This window comes from Schistocerca americana, chromosome 7 (genome assembly GCF_021461395.2).
Source record: "Schistocerca americana isolate TAMUIC-IGC-003095 chromosome 7, iqSchAmer2.1, whole genome shotgun sequence".
NCBI classification, from domain to species: Eukaryota; Metazoa; Arthropoda; class Insecta; order Orthoptera; family Acrididae; genus Schistocerca; species Schistocerca americana.
The window spans coordinates 512,247,558-512,269,402 of record NC_060125.1 but is presented as its reverse complement, the minus strand read 5'-3'; the positions used below and the strand labels follow the sequence as shown (position 1 = coordinate 512,269,402).

The window sequence follows — 21,845 nt, the reverse complement described above, 5'->3', positions numbered from 1 at the left end:
TATTCAGTTTTAATAATAAGTAGTGCTCAACTGACCGTGTTTCTATAAACTATCATTTATGAAAGGAGGAAGTGCATGACGAATGTAGTCTCTGAACCTGTCACTGGATATGTAGGCTAGCCTGGTTTTGCCTGAACATGTAGCTCATCCACTCGAGTAAAGACTAAGTCTGGCTTTGGCGGTTATAGAGAGTGGTTCTTTGTGTGTGTGTGTGTGTGTGAGGGGGGGGGATATGGTGTTCATTCTGATGAAAAAGGTCTGTTTGGCCAAAAGCTTAGTTTGACAACCTTTCTGTTGTTCCTATCGGCGACTCAGCACCTCTGCCTTCCTACCCAAAAATCTTCCGTCTGCTCTTGCTCTTATATTGTGACGTTTGTGCTGAAGTATGAATGTGCTAACACCTTCATGTCAGAATCCTCCACCCAGAAGTAAAGTTCATGCAATTAGGAAACTGGCCATCATCCAACAGGTCAATTGAAGTTAATAAATGTGTGACCAAGTGAAACTAAAAAACAGTTCTGTTGTGTGCAGTGTTGTATAACATAGTTCAATATCCAAAAAGTTTTCAGTCTGGAAACAACAAACCGGAGGTGTTACCAAGAAGACAAGGCTCAAACCAGGTTAGTACCATCACCCCATACCCTTGCTGAATCTCCCTCCCAGCTAGTCAGCCATCCTTACCTTCAACCCTCCCTCCCTCCCCCTCCCACAGTCTGCCCAATACAATCCATCTACATACATACTCCGAAAACCACTGTATGGTGCATGATGGAGTGTAGAGTGTACCATGACCAGTACCAACAAATAGAGCAAGAGAAAAACAACTGCCTATATGCCTTCTAAATGAGCCCCAATTTCTCGAATCTTATCTTCATGATCCTCACATACAATATGTGTTGGTAGCACCAGAATTGTTTCAAATCCCGGTTCTCTGAATTTTCTCAGTACTGTTTCTTGAAAAGAAGGTATCCTTCCCTCCAGGTATTTCCATTTGAGTTCCCAAAGCATCTCTGTACACTTACATATTGTTTGAACTTACTGATAAGTCTAGCAGCCTGCTTTTGAGATGCTTCAATGTATTCCTTCAATCTGACCAGGTACAGATCCCAAACACTCAAGCAGTACTCACGAATAGGTCACACCAGTGCCCTATATGCAGTCTTCTTTACAAGTGAACCATTCTTTCTTAAAATTCTCCTGATAAACCAAAGCTGACAGTTTATCTTCCTTACCACAGTTCTCACATGCTGATTCCATTTCACATCGCTTTGCAACGTTATGCCCAGATATTTAAGTAATTTGACAGTGTCAAGCAGGACACTAGTAATCCTGTAACTGAAGATTACAGGTTTGTTCTTCCCGCTCATCCGCATTAACTTATTTTTTTCCACATTTAGAGCTAGCTGCCATTCATCATACCAACTAGAAATTTTGTCTCAGTCATCTTGTATCTTCCTACAATCACTCAACTTTGACACCTTACTGTACACCACAGCATCTTGAGCAAAAAACTGGAGACCGCTGACTACCCTTTCTGCCACACAATTTATGTATATAAATAACAACAGCAGTCCTAGCACACTTCCCTGATGATACCCTTGTCTCTCATGAACATTCGTCATCGAGGACAATGTACTGGGTTCTATTACTTAATAAATCTTTGAGCTACTCTCATATCTGTGAACTTATTCGATACCCCCTTACCTTCATTAACAGCCTGCGATGGGGCAATGTGTCAAATGCTTTCTGGAAATCTCGAAATATGGAATCTGCCTGTTGCCCTTCATCCATCGTTCACAGTACGTCATGTGAGAAAAGGGCAAACTGAGTGTTGCTTTCTAAAACCATGCTGACACTTGGACAAAGTCTCAAGAAAGTTTATTATATTCAAACTGACAATAAGTTTAAGGCTTCTGTGGCAAACTGAAGTTAGGGATATTGGTCTGTGATTAGGGATATTGGTCTGTGATTTTGCAGGTTCATTCTCTTACTCTTCTTATGTACTGGAGTCATCTGTACTTTTTTCCAGTAGTTTGGGATGTTATGCTGAGTGAGAGATTAACAATAAATGCAAGTTAGGTAAGGGGCCAATGGCACAGAGGAGTACTCTTTGTAAAACCAAATTGGGATTCCATCCAGACCTGGTAATCTATTTGCTTTCAAAACTTTCAGTTGTTTCTCTATAGCAGGGATCCTTATTACTATGTCGTCCACACGGGAGTCTGTCCGATGGTCAAATGACAGTACATTTGCACGATTCTCGTGTGTGAACGATTTCTTCAGAGCGAAATTTGAAACTTCAGCTTTTGTTTCGCTATCTTCAACTGCCACACCAGACTTGTCAACAAGGAAATGATAATTAAATCGAAACCCTTAGCTGCTGACAGGTGGTGTTGATATACATCAATGGGGACAGCTGAAAATGTTTGCCCTGACCAGGACTCGAACCCGGGATCTCCTGCTTACATGGCATACGCTGTATCCATCTGAGCCACCAAGGGCACAGAGAATAGTGCGACTGCAGGGACTTATTCCTTGCATGCTTCCCATGAGACCCACATTGCCAACTGTCCACAACCTACATTTGTATTGTTCCTAATACTACAAATGTATGTTGTGGACAGCTGGGAATGTGTGTGTAACAGGAAGCGTGTAAGGGTAAGTCCCTGCAGTCGCACTATCCTCTGTGCCCTTGGTGAGCAGATGGATAGAGCGTCTGCCATGTAAGCAGGAGATCCCGGGTTCGAGTCCCAGTCGGGGCACACATTTTCAGCTGTCCCCATTGATGTATATCAACAACACCTGTCAGCAGCTAAGGGTTTCGATTTAATTATCATTTCATTCTAGAGAAGCTGCACGGTCATCAATGGTATCTGTTCTTTCAGGAACAGATACCATCTTCATATTGTCAACAAGGGACTGAATGGAAGCCTTCATCTCAGTTATGCTGTACTACCAACACATTGTAATTCCACAACAGTTCAGCTATGCAAAAAAGTGTGTATGTGTGTGTTTGGGGGGGGGGGGGGGGGGGCTTTCTGTACTTGCTAGGCTCTGAAACAGAGCATTGTTCAAAAGCTTAGCAATATTTTCAGTCTCACTTACGTGCCTATTTGGCACTCAATGCTTCAATTATACAATGATTTCTTACTTTTACTACATGCCTCGGCAGAATTTCTATTTGGAAAGATGAATAGCAACTTGCTTTGAATATGAATAAATGTAGGTTTGTGTGTATGGAATGAAAAAATTTCTGTGTAATGTTCAAACACATTCTTATCAATTAAATATCTATGCATAACATTGTGAAATGATGTGTAATGGAATGAGCATATAAGGTCAGTTGTAGGGGAGCTAAAATGCAGACTACAGTTATTGGGAGGGTTCTGCAAAAGTGAAGCACACCTTTAAAGGAGACCACACATAGAACAGTCATGCAATTCATCGTTTTGTATCGCTCATGTGTTTTGGATCCTCTCCATGTTGAGTTAAAGAAAGAAATCAAAGTAATTCAGAGATTTATTACTGGTTGAGTCGATCAGTATGATTGTATTACAGACCTGTGAGCTCAGATGGGATCACTTCGTGGAAGAAAGTGATCTTTTTGTGGAATGTTATTGAGAAAGTTTAAAGGGCTGGCATTTATGAGACTGCAGAATGATTCTGTTACCTCTAAGGGGTATGTTAAATAAGGACCATAAGGTCAAAATTAGGACGAATACAGAGGCATGTATACCATCATTTTTTGCTAGCTTTTTCTAGATCCATGAATGGAACAAGAAAGGGAATGGCAAGAAATGGTACAAAGTACCCTTGACATTGCATTGTACAACAGCTATCAGAGTGATGTATACAAATGTGAATCATCAGATCATCACAGATGAACACAAGTGTCATAATGATAGTTACTTCTGTAACACGACGAGACTGCGTCACAAGACTCACTGTTTGTATTGCAAGAAAAACTTGTCTCTTGTGGTCTTTCAACAACCCAAATATTGTAGGATCAGGTTGATTATAATTAGCACTGCATTTCACAAATTTTTGAAACTTTATATTTTAAATAAGCACAGAGAATTAACTGTCTACACTGTTCCTCTCACTACACTTTCATTTTGTGGTGTGTAGGGACAGCGCTGCCACCTACCCTCTCTCTTTTCAAATATGAAAGAGCAGTCATCAGGGGTGTATCAGGTTCAGTCTTCTTTACGAGCCCTTGTAAATCATGCTCAATGAGGCAAAAATTAATGTAACAAATTCTGGCAGCAAGTAATCCTTTTTTTTATTATTTCAAAACTGTACGGAACACCATGTAGTGCTGAATTCAAGACCTTATTCTAAATTGATAATCCTGAGAAGACATTTCTTGCTTATGCAATGTACAATCAACCATTTCTTTCAGAACCTGATTATTTAACAACTGATACAAAATTACTACACATTGTACTGGGGGGAAAAAAGTCCCTGTGCTTTGAAATGCATCACAACAACAAATCAGCAGTACATAATCTGGTTAAGGACCATATTCTCATAATGTACCAATATGCTGCATGTAAATGTGTTGCTATGTCTATCAAATAAATATACAACACAAGCAGCTGCAAACAGGAATTTTTGCAGAATTGCTACCAAATGCATTATACGCTACGGCCAAAAAGTTAAAACATGCTCAGAAATCTCTAATTCTCCCCAAAACACAGACGCATGCACGCAAGCATGCACACAACCCCACAAAACACACACACACACACACACACACACACACACACACACACACAGGAATAAAAACTATACTTGTGAGCACTATTATAAAGGTATTTGAAACTTGAGTGTTGTGAGTACAAATATATTATTCCTGCACTAGACTTTCAATCACACACTTCATTTACTAATATTTGATGTGATTATTTAGCTAATTTTAAGTAAAAGCTATAACTAAACTACACAAAAACTACATCACAGACGAGTTCAAAAGCTATCTGGAATTGTAACATTCATTGGTTGTAGGAGATCTTATACAATGAAACAATCTGTATTGCTCCTTGAGATCTGCCACAGCAAAAGCGTTTACATGACTCTATTGCTTAAGACAAAGAGGTAAAAATGGTTTAAAAGATAGAAAGATTTTCATGCCACAGCCAAACCAATGAATATGAAAAATGTTTTACAAACAGAAGCACAAATCACACTGAAAAGTTCTGAAAATGGACAGTATGTTTTAATTAATTATATAGTACTTTTTAGATAATACTGTTTAGAAACAAAAATACATATGTAAGAGGACATTCACTATTTTTTTTAAAAAAAAAAAAGAATAACTCTTACTCATCATATGTAGCCTCCACTTTAAAAGGAATGTAATCTTCAAATGTCATCTCGTCAAACTCTTCATCCGGATCACCATTTCCATGGTCTCCGTGATCAACATTAGGCTCCTGAAATAATGAATAACTTTCAGCTGAATAAGTTAAAATGACAAGGAAAGTCTGTTGTTCAGCCAATACAGCACAAACGAGTGATAAACAACTTTTATTTGCATTTCTAAAATTAGATACCATTTTTCTCCCTCTTTCAAAGGCTTGGCCAGCAACAAAAGTAATGGTTGTACGATTTCATTACACACAATAGACGAGCTTTGAAAATGAACTGATGCCTTCCACACCCAATAAACCTATCTATTTTGTATAGTCTGTTCCTTTAGATTCAACAATTGACTAATGAGTATCTTCTTCAAATCTGACTGTACTTCTCCTAAAGATGTTCAATGTAAAGGTTGTCCAAAAACTGCAGCCACAGATGAAAATAGAAAGAAATTGCATAACATGCTACCAGATAATAGGTATTAAAATGTGCAAAAAACATTTGACGTCATTGGCATATCAAAATAAAGAGAATGATGCATTCTGCAAAAGAATTAACAATGAGAAAGGTTTGTGAAATATAAGCATGTAGACCAAAATCAAATTCCAAAATGAATTTCTCAGCAAGATTTGAATTACCTTAACAAGAACACAAGTGATTTGTGCATGAATATTTTACTGAGGATGAGACTTCGATCCACCACTTCATGCAAAAGAGTAATTAAAGCCAGAGGCTTTGTACTAAAAAAGGAAAATGCAACTTTCTCTACCAGAAAGTTATGGGCAGAAGAGGTCTGGTTCGGACAAAAAAAAATTCTTTCATTAGGATAACACAATCACTACAAAAATTTTTGACAGGGGGAAACTGTAGAAGTCAAAAATACGAACTGCTGGAATATCCAACCTGTTAACGTTATTTGACACCTGTCTTCCATATGTAATGGAATTTATGAATCAAAAAGTTTTGAGCCCAATAAAAAAATTATGGTAATCAGACAAGGGGATTTTGCAGGCCTTCTAGAAATGTACTTTTGGGATGGAGTTTGGTCATTGCAACAAAGTGAATTTTTTTAAATTGGAAAAACGTAGTGTTTCTCTGCCATATTAATAAATTTTGTCCATGACTTCATACCACATCACATTATTTGAAGAAACATAAAACACAACTAAGTAAGCTGTTGGAATTCAAAATCCTTTTAAACCTCTAGGGAATACATACTTACAGAAATGAGTTGTTGTAAATACATATATTTATTCTGATACAGTACGCAGTTTGCAATTAATGAAAGTTATGAGTCCAATATCACCACTGCATTTATTTTGCCCAGTGTCAGTAATGACAAAAAGGGAGATATATAAAGCTATACTGTTGGTACAATGGGTTCTGTGACAAGACTGGAATGAATAACCCCATTGGATTACACATACAAAAATTTTTTTCCATATAATTTAAGAAATCAAAAACATTCTGGAACCACAACTTGTAGAATACCGAGGAGGATTCCACTTATACCAAAATTGCCCACAAAGAATTCTCAGCTTGAAATAACTTATGGAATATTACAAGTACAGAAATAAAGAGCTGTGTATTCCATTCATATATTTCAAAAAAGCCTATTATAGTATCCATACACATACACTTTTAAAAATCCTCAGATCATGTGGTCTTCATACTAAATTAATAGAATTATCGAACTAACTGTAAAAAACACAAATTCCAAGGTAAAGTTGAAGGGAAAATAAATTTCTAAAGTTTTCACAATACATACTGATGTTAGAAAAATTGGTGGATTAACCCCATTGCTTTTTGGTGCAGCTCTCAATTACATTATGAAAATTTGGCAAAAGGAAAACCCATCTAAAATCATAATTAGAGCCAAAGTCTCAATAAGAACAAGCTGCTTGGGTTTTGTAGACAATTTTGGTCTCTCTTAGGTCTTGATGTAAAAGCACAAGCCCAGACCATGTCTCCAAAAAATATCTTAAAACAGGATTACAAGATTCGAGAAAACTGAGATCATTCTCACGAAATCCATAAAAATAGCTAACATCTTCATAAACAACCAAAAAATTAACATAGTTCTGCAGCATAAATATCCTGGAGAAATCATCAAACTTATGTCAAAAAGAAACATAGATAAATAGAACCAACAAAATAAAGAGAGATCAGTTTCCAACCTTGCCAATGAATAATAATAAATGCTTCTCTATTGACACTAAGATCCTACACTATAAAACTGTAACTCTTCTAGGAGTCACTTATGCATGCAAAACCAGTTCCAAACTAAAAATGAAAGAACACTGATCACCTCTCGAAAATGAAAGAAGAATCATCAGAACTAGTGTAAATAAAAAATACCAGATCAAAGAATTCAAGACTCATGCCCAATGAAACTGTCTATTGAGAGAGACCCATCACCAGCATAATGAAAAAGAAAAGAATCTCTCCTTTCTTCCAGATCTTGCAAATGAAAACGAACAGGATTTTACAACTTGTGATGAGAAAGAAGACAGGATGCCAATGGATCTGAGAAATGCACCTAGACCTTAAGGTAGTTCCATATAATAGATGCAATTTTCAGTGGAAATGATGCATAGAAGGAATGCAGAGATTTCAGACAAATAAGGAAAATTACAATAAAAAAAAAAAAAAGCTGTATTGGGCACGCTTGAAGAACCAAACAGTACAAATCAAGATAATAACAACAATATAGCCACAAAATCATGTTTATATGGGATATAAGTTACAGCAACTGCTGAAGAAGCATATAGCTTTTCATTACAATGATTTTTTTTAAATATTCATGCACTGTAAACAGTAAAATATATATGTACTGTAGAGCACAGAGTACAGGGGATTCAAAAGTCCATTAACATTTGAAATTTCAATACTTCATGGAATAATATAAGTAGAAGGTAAAATAGACACACATGCTCGAAATGATATGGGGTCTTATTGAAACCAAAAAACAGGCACGAAATGGCCGACAGATAGCACTTAATGTGATGCAAAAGCAATAATTAGTATAATAGTGGATTTTTATCTAGACAATGTTCTTTATAACAAATGCTCAACATGTCGGCCATCAATCAACAATACCTGTAGTTGTGGGACACTGTTGTGAGCAGCACTGTACTGCATATCAGCAGGTACTGTGAGAAAATGCTGTCCAATGTTATCTTTTAGCACCCCTAAGAAGCCTGGATGATAGTGGCTTCAGCTAAGACCTCAACCAATCATCACATGACAAAGGTCTGTGGACCTGGAAGGCCAAGCACGACTGACGTGGAGGCTCAGCACATAATTTTCACCATACAACGTGCGCAAGAGATCTTGCACAAATGTAGCAATATGGGGTGAAGCACTGTCCTGCATTAAAGTCGCACCTTCCAGCAGGTGTTTATCCTCATGTGGCGTCACTGATGTGTTACTGTCCAGCACCATCTGTTAGCCAGTTTTTGCACTCATTTTTGTTTCAATAAAACTCCACGTCATTTCAGGCATTTGTGTCAATTTTTACCTCTACCTACATTATCCCATGAACAACAGCATTTTCAAATGTAGATTGACTTTCGGGTCACCCTGTACATATATCAACAAAAGAATTAAATATAAGTTAGCTACCACACCATTCAACATTATTACATTGTCAACAAAAAGTTACATGTGACATAAATTCGTCTCTATAAATTCAGCAACACAATTAAAATAATGCTGGAGTATTATACTGGTAACAGCCTACCCGAAGGATTTATTATTTTGACTGAGCAAAGTAATTCATTACAGAATATGCAGTCCTTGTGCTTCAACATTGTCATGGCATTTACTCAGTCTCTGACTAGTAAGATGAATGTTAACCCCCTTTGTTACAGGGAGGAAGCCACTACAGTGGGCCCAGGAGAATCCACACGAGCCCAGCCGCAGCACCCGGACCGACCCAGCTTTGACGAACATGCAGCAACATAGGTTATGATGCACGATACCTCACACTAACCTTACCTTACTTTGCGTGCTCTGTCGCAGCTAGCAAGCTGCTACTGCCCTTACTACCCGTCCTACTGTCGCAGAGGTTTTTTTCCCTTGGCGCTTGCCTTGGCACTTTTTTTCTTGTGCCCTTACAACTGCTACCCTTCGATCGTTTTCGACCACTTCTATTTCCTGATGGACTGTGTAAATGAGTAATCCCAGATGCATGGATAACATCACAGCCCGCATCCTGTGACTCCTGATTCAAAAACTAACATGTTATACGGAGGTGACAGTAGAACTTTTGGTTTGGTCACCACGTTGGTGTGGGTGGGTTTACTAGCACAGGTGTTGTAATCATGTATATCACTTTTTTTTTAGGATATGGAGATTCCTATTTACAGATGAAACAGTCTCTTGTGTGTATATACATGGGACAAGTAATATTCCCAGCTCTTTGAAGATCGGTTTGGTAGGAGCATGTAGTGGCAATCATATCATAATCTTGACAATTCGCATAGCAAATATTTTCTTGTGTGTTGACTTCCAGAGGGGAATGCCATACGAAATGATTGAGTTAACCAGAGGAACGTGAATTCTAATAGCAATCAAGTCACACCTTTGCCCGATAACTCGGAAGCCACTGCAGAATTCAATCATTTTGCACAGAAGTTTATCTATGTACATATTCCATTGAAGTGACCAAGAAATTCAGTCTCACTGACCTATTCAGTAATGTTTGCATGGTCCTTTGATGTGTAGATCATATGAGGTTTTTTTTTTTTTTTTTTAATTTTCCATGTTAACTAAAAGATTGTCATCATAGCCAGTACAGGACCCTTCCACTGCTGTCAATTAAGTCAGCTCTTATTTGACATAGAGAAATATTACAAGAGACGTGGTTTCTATCATGAGTAATAGCACAGTTACTGCAGGTTTTCTGGCAGATCATTAATTAAGAGAAGGAAGAGGAGGGGATCTAAGGTTGAGTCTTGTCAGCCTCCTGAGCTGACTGATAAATCCAAATGAGTTGTTTGTGGTGTCATCAAACATCAATAGTATCATACTACCAGTTGACCGCCACAAGGATGCTGCCAATCCGGACGAGGCTTCAGCCATGCCTCCCATGAGGTTCAATGCACAGCCACCAGGCATTGGTTATTTAATAAGGCAGCAAGGGATGAGTGCGGCAGTTCCATTTGGAGTACAGTTGGAGATCTACTTCTACTTCCAAAGGACACACCAGAAGGAATTTTTCATGTTCCTATTAATTAGGAGAGTCATCTTCAAAGTTGAAAATTTTAGGAAAAAGTAGTTTCTCAGATCTTACACACTTTGCAGGGAAAGATTTTGTTGGTGGAGAGCAACCAATTGAAAGAATACTTAGCTACATCAGAAAAATGTTTATGAAATGTATCACAAATGTGTTTGGTGTCTATAATTTGTTGATCATTACAATGGGAAGATTCCGGTGTTTCTTTTTTGACATCGGTTTGTAAAGTTTTTCTGACAATATCCCCTGTGACTTTAGATCTGTTACTTGAGTCATTTATGTAGGCTTGATTTGCTAGTTGTTTTGCCTTAGATGTTACTTTTAAGGACCTTCTAGTTAAGTTAAAAAACTGAGGAAATTTGGATCTTATGGAGCTACACTTTGCTCATAGGGTGACCTACTAGCCTCGCATGATACTCTCATACCCTTTGTGATGCAGCCATTTTGAGTTTTGTGCACTGACCTGTTTCACTGGGAAGGCAATATTGAAAAGATGACAGATTATGTACATGAATAGTGAAGTTTTCTTATCTGACATCTTCCTCATAAATTTACTAGACAATGGTAACAGTTAATCTCAATTCAGCTTATATTTGTGATTATTAAGGCATTAAGAACAATTACAAAATAAGAGTTTTGAAATCCAGTTTAAAAAATTAGTTTATAGTAGAGGCAATTATGAAACAGCTACAGGGATGTCTTTAGCATAAGGAAAGTACCTACAAAGGAAATGTTAACACAGTTCTCCCAGCGACTAGATTCAGCCTGTTTTCATCTGCTCATTCATTGTATTATGTAGACCTCATCAAGAGTGAAACCTTCAGGGATGTAGAACAAGTCATGGTATACACAAGACAAACACATATAGAAAATTAATTCACATACTGTATTGATGCTATTCACAATTATGCCATCTAAAATTAATAAAGAAAATAAGCAAGAAAGCTGCTACTTTGATAAAAGCTCTTGCCACCTTAGTTTTACTACAGAGCTGCCGTTCATCTGCTATTATTAGATTAATATTTATTTGGTTACAATGGTATTTTTCAAAGAAAAAACTGACTTACATTTATAGTACATTATTTCTTGTCATGCAGCTTTATAACTAACATGGCTACTTACCACGTAGCTCAGAGAGCTTTTCTATCACTGAATCTAGATATTCAGATAATTTGTAGAAACAGTGGCTAATGCTGTATTGTGGAATAACTTACTAGCAGGGTATGTAACTCAATTCTGAACTCTGGACAAGGAAATGAAAATTATTTTTGTGTATATGATATTGCAGTGCCTGAGTTATTATGAATTGTGATGTAAAATTCCTTCAGACATGCATGCATGACTGAAACAAAAGGCAATGCAGCGACTACAGCCATTATGAAATAGAAGAAATGTATTTGCAGTTGCAAATATGGACAATCATCATCTGTATAACGGAATGATAACGAAGAAAATGTTTGCTGGACTAGGACCGGATCCCAGATTTCCTGCTTATCACATGCAGTCACCATACCATTTGGCTATCCGTACACGAATTGGAGCCAGAAGTTTAGGTCTTACCATGAGTCGTGCTAAGATAGCCACATGGTATAACAGACACGCGGTTGAAAGTTTTAGCATTTTTCCCTGACAAATTTTGACACCTCAAGAGTAAGTTAAGACGGAAGTTGACAATCTGTCTTTGCAGCTATGGTACAAGAAACAATAGTGCAAACAAGGAAATATTTAACAAAAACTCGCAAGCAGATGATGTTTCCTGATATGAGCAGAAATATTATGTACTAACATCAACAGCTTTTGTAATGAACTGTTTTTTAGATGGAGAAAGCAAGCCAAATAGTATAAGTTTTTTATTTAAATCTTTGACATCGTTTATTTCAATGAAATGAAACATATTTTGTGACAAAAATATGGATTTCCTTGGAGTTGCAAGACAGATTTAAAATACATTCACTGATTTCTGAAATAACTTCAGAAAAAATAGGCCTCTTGAAAGAAGTGTATAAGGTTGGTAAGAATTGTGTAAACCAACAATGTAGGTGACCGCACTAAATGTTAGTTCTACTATGTTCATTATTGTCAGTTATTACCTACTGTGTTATATCTATTATTTTACAGGTATTTTGCAATTTTTCTTTTGAGAAATCTATGAGTACATAGCGTACAAACTGTCAGTGACTGACAATTTTCTTCTTCTTATCGTCCATACTTTCCAACATTTAAACTACTTTTGAAAGGCCAAAATGTACTAGAACAAATAAAATGTCCATAAAATGCCACACTGTACAACATAATTGCAGTAAGACAGTTGCAATTCCTGAAATCCATCACATGACCTCTGGCCTGCTGATGAGCATTGCAGTCCTGGATCCAAGGATATATCATGAACATCTGCTGCTTTACGCCACACAAAAACAGACCGGGCCTGTAGGGAGATCAGTGAGACTAGATCCGACAGGCAGTGTCTGCACATTAGTGGAAACTGAATTGCTTCAGATCAGCACGCACAATCCATTACAGATACTCTTAGTAACAGCCTGTGGTTTTGGCATGTTGTGGAAGCCCACTCGTGTGGCCTGTAGTGACTTGACAAGACAGCCAAGCCACTCGGAGGTAGCCGAAGGGCACGCGCTTAAGCTCACGCAGACTGGCGTGAGGTCTGGAACATTACAAGGAAATGAGAACTTAGAAAAACGGACGCAGTTGCTGTAATACTTAACTTTAATCCATAATTGTAGAACATCGGTCTGACGGTACAGGCATCATAAGATAAGTAGCAAAGGATCATGGCGCCTTGCTAGGTCGTAGCAAATGACGTAACTGAAGGCTATGCTAACTATCGTCTCGGCAAATGAGAGCGTACTTTGTCAGTGTAGCTTCACTAGCAAAGTTGGCTATACAACTGGGGCGAGTGCTAGTAAGTCTCTCTAGACCTGCCGTGTGGTGGCGCTCGGTCTGCAATCACTGACAGTGGCGACACGCGGGTCCGGCGTATACTAATGGACCGCGGCCAATTTAAAGACTACCACCTAGCAAGTGTGGTGTCTGGCGGTGACACCACAGGCCAGCTAGTCCTGAACCACAGACATCATGTTGATGAAATGAGACCATAGTGATGAATCCATACAACAGACAACGTGTTCAAATACTCTGAGAATCAATAATAATGAGGAAAGACAGAAACTCACCATAAAGATGATTTCTGAGCCAGAGACAGGCAGGTAGGAAAGACAATTACACTCTCGCAACTAAATTTTCAGCCACAGCTCTTATCAGAAAGCATACAGTCACTCAGAAACAACTCGTGCACTCACGACCACTGTGTCCGGCCACTGTGTCTACAGTCTCTAAGAATCAGATCCAAAAAAACCACTTCTCATGCCTTCCTGCCACTTGTAGGCAGCTGCTAGGCTAGTGGCGAGACGTTGGGGCAGCACTGACTGCAAGCTTGGAGGAGTGGTAGGAAGGAGAAAACTAATAGTAATGAGGCAGTAGGGAAGTGGCACACATACTCAGCTGCACCTAGCCAGCAATGATGCATGACACCTCAGTAAACAAACCATTTCATCTACTGAGATAAAAACGAGATTTTTCCAATCTTTTCTTTTTTTTTTCCACATTTCCCTGATAAGTTTGAAATTCCCTGATATATCCTGACATTCCCTGATTTCCAGAACCTTTGGCAACATGGGTAAGGCGACTGCTCGTGATATGCAGAAAATCCGTATGAGTCCCGGTGCAACACAAATTGTCATTGTCGTAATTTCATTATACAGCTGATGGTTGTCCATATTCACAACTGCAAATGCATTTCCTGTTTTGTCATATGACTGCGAATCTCACAGTTCAATTGAAACTAATTTTTATTATCACCAACAAAAACCATTATAAATAAATGTACTGGGAAGTGAGTAAGAATTCCAAGGGACAGTGTGTGTTTGGGACTCACAGGCGCCCAACAGCAAGGTTATCAGTGCCCTCACACACATTAAAAGAAATTAATGTGAATAAAACATTGAAAAGGTTAACATACACACTAAGACAATGAAGAAATTCTAAAATGTGCTATACAGCAGATTAAAACACAAGTAAAACAACAAAGGAGCTGAAAGAAAGATCAGGGAGATGTGACTGGCTGACCACTTGGGTTAGCCAGTCACCCAGTGAACGCATTAAAACAATTCCCCTAATATCTTCAGAAAAATATTGGACAATTCACAAAACTTTAAAATCCAAACCGCATCTGTTTGCATGTTACTTAAAATAAAAGGCAGACCCATCAGCAAATCTGTCATGGCCCACTGGTCAGAAAATGAAACACAGTCCAATAAAATGTGGCATACAGTGATCTGTATGCTACAAGCACCAAACACTGGAGGTTCCTCTTGCCTGAGCAAGAAGTCACACGTCATAGGGCTGTGGCCTATGCGAAGAAAAGTAAGGAGGACCTCGTCCCGTCAACATGGCTGGAAGGAGGTATGCCACGGCAACGTTGTGAGCTTCATTTGACAGAGCTTAGTGTCTGTCACTTCCAGCCACTCATCCTCCCACTGGTACAAGACTTTGGATCTCAACAGTGAGGCACACATGGATGGCACACTCAAATAACTGAGTATCACGACATGCCTTGGCTGCTAGATCCGTCCCGGCGCATCCTGGATATTGTGGGCTACTTTAGCTGCTGGATACAAACGTTTAGAGAGTGAAGGGCACTCAGAGAATCAGAACAGGCAGGAAATTTAAAACCGAAACAACATCTCATCTGCTCCAGTGCCTGCAAGATCGTATATAATTCTGCATCGAAGACAGTAAATCTTAAGGCAGTCCGACCTTGATGACACGATCTGGGAAAACAACAGAGGAATCAACAGCAACCCTGTTTAGACCCACTCGCAAAGACAGCTATATATGACAGAAAATATTGTATTAAAAACAGAAGCAATAGTACAATCCCTCCTGTACTGACGAAACCTAAAATTAGTCTGAGGCTCTGCAGCAATCAGGGTGGCAGATGACTAAAACCCAGGATTTGAGACTGGACTTGCTTCACTCTAAGTGATTCCAGCACATGCCGAACATGGACCTCAAATGGCCTTATCACTCATGATCAATGGGAGAAAAGGCATTCCACAGGGGGCGAGCAACAATATGGTACGCAGGTGAACTCAGAGCTGTGAGGAACTTACACATTCAGGAGTTGCCTTCGAATTTTAAAGCAGCAGTTCACCAGCCTCAGCACAGAGACTGGGTATGGGGCTGGGAAATAAGCACTCACGCACAGCCTAATCCCCTCGTGGTGGATAGCATCAATAATCTTCAAATAATGAGGCCTCATCGACCCATACACTGTGCACCGGTAGTCTAGCCACGAGCACACAAAAGCCCTATAAAACTGGAGCAGATGTGTCCTGTCCCCAAGATCTGTGGTTAAAGCATTTTATGATGTTCAGCACCTTTAGGGTCCTGGCTTTCAAGCCTCTCAGCTGTGGCAACCACAACAATCTTAGAGTCAAAAATGAGGCCCAGGAACTTCACCGAGTCACTAAAGTGTAGAATGGTGTCCTTCATACGCAAGGCAAGTAAACTAAAAATACGGCAAGAATGATTAAAATGAAAACACACACACACACACACACACACACACACACACACACACACACACACTTATCTGCAGAAACTTGAAAACCCGTGTTTGCAGCCCACTCCTCTAATCCACAGTGTAAGTTGCAACCGATGGCTCACTGTTGCAACACTGTAGTGAGAACTCAAAACAGCAAAATTGCTCGCAAATAAGGAGCACTGTGCAGGACTCCTTACCGTAGATAAAATGCTATTTATGGCTGTGGTAAAGAGGGTAACACTTAAAACACTACACACTGCCCTGAGGAACACCGTTCTCCTGCTCAAAATGATCTGACTGCATATCACCAACTCGGATCCTAAAAAACCGCTGAGACAGGAAAGACCTTATAGAGATATGGAGGGGGTCACGAAAGCCGTAGTGATGCAGTTGTACAAGAATACTGTGTCTTCTAGTAGTCTTGCATGCCTTACTGACATCAAAGAATATGCCAATACAGCTATGTTTACATAGAAAAGCCTGTTGAATAGCTGCCCCTAGTAGGTTCAGGTTGTCGACAATGGACCGAAATCTCCAGAACTGAGAGCAGTTAAGGAGTTGCCTAGCCTCTAATAACCAGACCAGAACGACTGTTAACCATTTGCTCAAATGTCTTTCCTGCACAGCTCATTAAGGCAATACTCCGGTAACTACTGGGACATGTCAAGTCCTTTCCTGGTTTGAGGAGAGGTCTTAAAATTGCCTCTCTCCGCGGGCTGGGGAGGTGACCTGTCTACCACATAAGATTAAAACATTCGAAAAGTATTTCTTTGACACTGCTGGCAAATGTCAAAGCATGCAGTACCGGATTTGGTCATGACTAGGTGCAGTGTCACGAGTCTCAGACAGGGCCAATTCCAGCTCCCACAAGGAGAAAGGGGAGTTGTAACCCTGAACAGTGTGATCTTAAATACAACTTGCCCCTCTCTACAGTCACAAGGTAGCAGCGAAATGCCGGACCTTGGCTGGAACTGGCAGTAGTTTTTGCAGAATGCTCTGCCAGCATCTAAGCAATGTCTGTAGGCACTGTTTGGGAACATTCCTGTTTCAGCACTGCTGCTATTGGTACATGACTGCAATTATCGAATGAAGGTCGTCAATCACCTGCGACTGAACAGAGTCTGCAAGGGCTGGACAGCAGAAAGAATGATCGATTGCTGAGAATGACCCAGTACCAGTACAGAAATTAGTGGAAGTACCTGTGTTGAGGATACACAGCTCGTGAGACGTCATGATGGCCTCCAAACCCTACCCTGAGGGTCGATGAGATGGGCATTGAAGTCTCCCAGTAGGAGAAATGGCTGCACAAGTTGTTCCCAAGATCTATGAGAGCCTCAAGACTCTACTGCATTTTGCACAGGTAGATACAGCAAGCAAATAGTGATCCTCCGACACCCATGAATTTCGACAGCAGCTGCTCACAGGTTGTATCCAGCAGAAGAGGAATGTGCATTATTGGCACACACGACAACCACTCCCTTGGCTCTGCCCCAATCAGCTCATCCTTTCAGTGGAGGGTATAGCCCCATAGCACAGAAACATCAGTGGCTTTAAAAAGTGTTACTTGTGAACACAAGCACATAGGCATTCTTGCACTAGCCGTTTCACTTCCTCCACATGTATCGTGAACCCATTAATGTTCCATTCCATTTTCATCCTGTCTCTCCACCAGGAAGGGAGCCCATAATGGATGGGGATTCAGTCCGACACCAAGGTCCATTAGTTCTATCGAAAGGTCAGAGGGACATCAGACAGTATGATGATATTCTCGGACTGTTTACTTCCCACCTCCGTCACTGGTCAATGCTTGGCCTTTGATTTTTTGCCCTGGGTAGGCTTCAGAGCCACAACCAAAGAAATGGTATTGGCACCGCTGGACTGTGGACCAGACTGAACCTTAGGAGGAGCAGGGAGCTCCGCAATGTTGGTGACAACAGACTTTTTTGATGTTTTGGAAGGAAGTGTTGGTTTTGAAGGAACTGCAACAGTACAAGTGTACTGACAAAAAGGTACTAGTACTGACACCCAGGAACCTCCGTTTGGGTAGCAGCATCAGTCTTCTGAACTGGTTGTTTAAGAGCAGACACAAAGGAGGTAGCGAACTTCGTGAGCTGCAAGGCCTTTTAGATCTTTTTGGCCTCACCATGTGAAAAACACTTATTTGTTCTGACCTCTTGTACCTTTCTTTCTTCAAGGAAGACACTGAAGCCCCTACCCCAGTCAAAGAGATCCCCAGTGCAGTTTACACACTTTGGAGGAGGTGAACAACCAACACATTCATTCATGGGCAGTCTTACTACATTTATCACAAATGGCTCCACCCTTACAATCTAAGGTGGTGTGCCCAAAGCACTGACATGTAAAACAGTGCACTAGGTTAGGATTGTTGGTTGTTTTGGGGAAGGAGACCAGACAGCGAGGTCATCGGTCTCATCGGATTAGGGAAGGACGGGGAAGGAAGTCGGCTGTGCCCTTTGAAAGGAACCATCTCGGCATTTGCCTGGAGCAATTTAGGGAAATCACGGAAAACCTACATCACAATGGCCGGACGCGGGATTGAACCGTCGTCCTCCTGAATGCAAGTCCAGTGTTTAACCACTGCGCCACCTCACTCGGTTCTAGGTTAGGAAAATAAGGCCATACACTGAGGTGGAGGAAACCAGCCTTAACACGCTCTGGAAGTTTTGTGCTGCTGAAAGTTGGTACATAGGAGTCCGATTTTACAAGATTGCCATCCACCCATTTCATTACGTTCTGTACATCAGCAGATGCCATTCTGGGATCACTCAGCTTTCAGTTATTCTCAGGCAATGTCAACCAGATCGCAGCAAGACACAACATCTTTACTATAGCTCAAGGTGGTGTGCAATTCAAATTCTATTGCAAACTACCTGAGGCACTGAGCTTTCTGGATGTTTTTCACTTGTTGGTAATTGGATGTTTCTACCAACAGGGTCCCATTTCGCAACCAGCTGACAGGTTTTAGATTTTCAGTGATTCCCTCTAAACCTTTTTGTATGCAAACACTGGCTCAAAGCTTCCCTCTTTCTGTTTAATTATAAGAAAGACATCCTGACCCCCAGCATGTGGGTTTCTCTCTCTCTCTCTCTCTCTCTCTCTCTCTATCTCTCTCTGCCCCCCCCCCCCTTTTTTTTACTCGAGAAAGACTCTGTGTAATCCCCAAGTAAGGAGGACTGGCTACATGAGCCCTCTTGCTTGATCGGATGTTGGTACCTGTCAGCGACCCACCCTTTCCACTGGGAAGAGGAAGAGAAGATTTTGAAGGATCCATGCTGGTCCCAAAAGTAGTTACGGAAATAAAAGTCCACCTAGACAGAGCCCCCTCATGCCTAGGTAACTCTTATATGACTGAGGTGTGACAGGTTCTGCAGAGGTTGCCCGCTAACTACTGTTCCACCTCAACAGCAATGTATCTCATCAGCATGCAGCACACCTTGAGACTGAAGTTTTTGCCATCCTCGCAATCTGGTCAGTCAAGTCAAGATCCTCATTCCCTGTGACACACAACGTTCCACCACTGTGCTGACTGAAGCATGCCCAGAGCCTATGGTGACAAGGGATTGGTGGTGCTAACAGGTCCCCAGCTCAGGAACCCCAGGGTCACCAAGCCCAGCAAATAAACACTGAGCCCCTGAGAGGAATTCCAAGGTATTAACAAAGGGTTCTGCAAGATGAAATGTTATCTACTTTAGGCATATGTTAACATTGTAACGCATTACAAAGAACACTGTAAAATAAGGAAGCAAGTTATCCAGAAATCTAAGCATCTTTGTTACAAGAAAATGGTAATTACATTAGGCAACAAAATAAAAACTAATGGGACATAGTGAAGACAGAGACAGGTGGGGACAGAAACAAAGAGGAACGGATAGCTCTAAAAATAAATGAGACATTGGTAACAAGAGCATGCAATGTTGCGAACCTCTTAAGCAAGTGCTTTGTTTCTGTTACTATCAGCTTGGGGGTTATCAGATTCAGTAAACAGTGTAATGGAATACCTGAGACCAGTCTCAGTAAAATGGAAGTGACACTCACTTCTCCCAAAGAAGTAGCATCCATCATAAAACCCTTAAAAACAAAACAGTTTAGTGGTTATGATAAAATATCAATGAAGTTAATCAACGAGTGTTCATGTGAGTTGAGTTCTAAATTAACTTAATTGTGTAATCAATGTCATCAGTAGAACATTTTCAGACTGGCTAAAATATGCTGAAGTTAAGCGTCTTTACAAGAAGGAGGATAAAGAGATACTGTCAAACTGTCAACCAATTTCACTTTTGCCAGAATTTTCAAAAATATTTTAAAAGATTGTGTTTAAGCATCTACATTTGACTGCAAACAATATGGTGTCACAGTTTGGGTTCCTTAAGGGTTTCGATATAGAGATGGCTCTTTACACATACTGTGAAAATATACTTGATTCATTACATAACACATCAGAGGCTACAAGTATTTCTTGTGACCTGTCAAAAGCCTTTGAGTGTGTAAATCACAGCACACTCTTAAGTAAATTAGAATTTTATGATGTCACTGGCAGTGCTGCAAAATGTTTGTCTTACCTAACTCAAAGGAAACAGATGGTGTCATTGTGAGGTAGCTGTGGGATAACTAATCAGTCTTCATATGATTAGGAATTAATTACATGTGGTGCTCCTCAAGGTTCCATCTTGGTTCTGTTACTTTTTCTTGTGCACATTAACGACCTCTCATCTATTACATTCCCAAATGCTAAGCTTGTTTTGTTTGTAGATGATACAAACATTGCAATAAATAGCAAGTCAAGTACAGATTTAGAAATGGCTGCTAACCAAATTGTCACTAACATTAATAAATAGTTTAATGATAATTCACTGTCATTAAACTTTGGAAAGCCCCATTATAAGCAATTCAGAACCTGTAAGAGATTTCCTTCCAGCATGTGTATCACTTGTGGTGTAAATTCAAGATCAACATGTAGAAACCTGTTCAGTAAATTTATTCCTTAATGAAATTAGTTGCAAATAATATATCTCTGTTTCCAACCAATAGCTCAATACATAGTATCAATATTAGGAACAAGAACAATCTACATAAGACTTCAAATCACTTACCTTGGTCCAAAAAGGAGTCCAATATTCAGAAACACATATTTCCAATAAATTGCCAGCAGCCATTAAAACCTTGGTTTCAGATTTAGCACAGTTTAAACAGAGTTTGATATTTTGGTAGGAAACTCCTTCTACTCTATAGATAAATATCTTAACAGAGACTGTTAGACCAGCTTAAGTAAAAATGTCTGTTAATTTCAGTTTTGACACCATATGGTCACAACAATCAAGATTAGGCATTTTTTTGTATGACAAATTTATTAGAGTGTATAACTACGTGACATTATGACAGTGTGTTAATTTTGTAAATATTAGCAGTTCCTGTTTTTCTGTAATTTACTCACAAATGTTGACAATCTCCTGAAAAATGAGCAGGGAAGTGAGTATTATATTCAAACATTCCATGTTTTTAATGTTATACTTTCTAACACATCCCACACCAATGAGAATCATCTCATTTTTGGGTCTATGGAACAAGAACTGAATCTAATCTGATCTAATCTCCATATTCTTACTG

At 39.7% G+C, this 21,845-nt stretch overlaps 1 protein-coding gene across 5 annotated transcripts in view; it reads right to left on the bottom strand.

Annotated features, from left to right (window-relative positions):
* Positions 1–21,845, bottom strand: part of LOC124623164 (gastrula zinc finger protein XlCGF17.1-like) — an 84,635-nt gene that overhangs the window by 44,617 nt on the left and 18,173 nt on the right. For all 5 annotated transcript variants that reach the window (XM_047148965.1, XM_047148964.1, XM_047148966.1 and 2 more), the window contains one exon: positions 5,326–5,435. In XM_047148965.1, the coding sequence (XP_047004921.1) occupies positions 5,326–5,435 (110 nt within the window). Of the gene's footprint in view, positions 1–5,325; positions 5,436–21,845 lie in introns of those variants that run through there.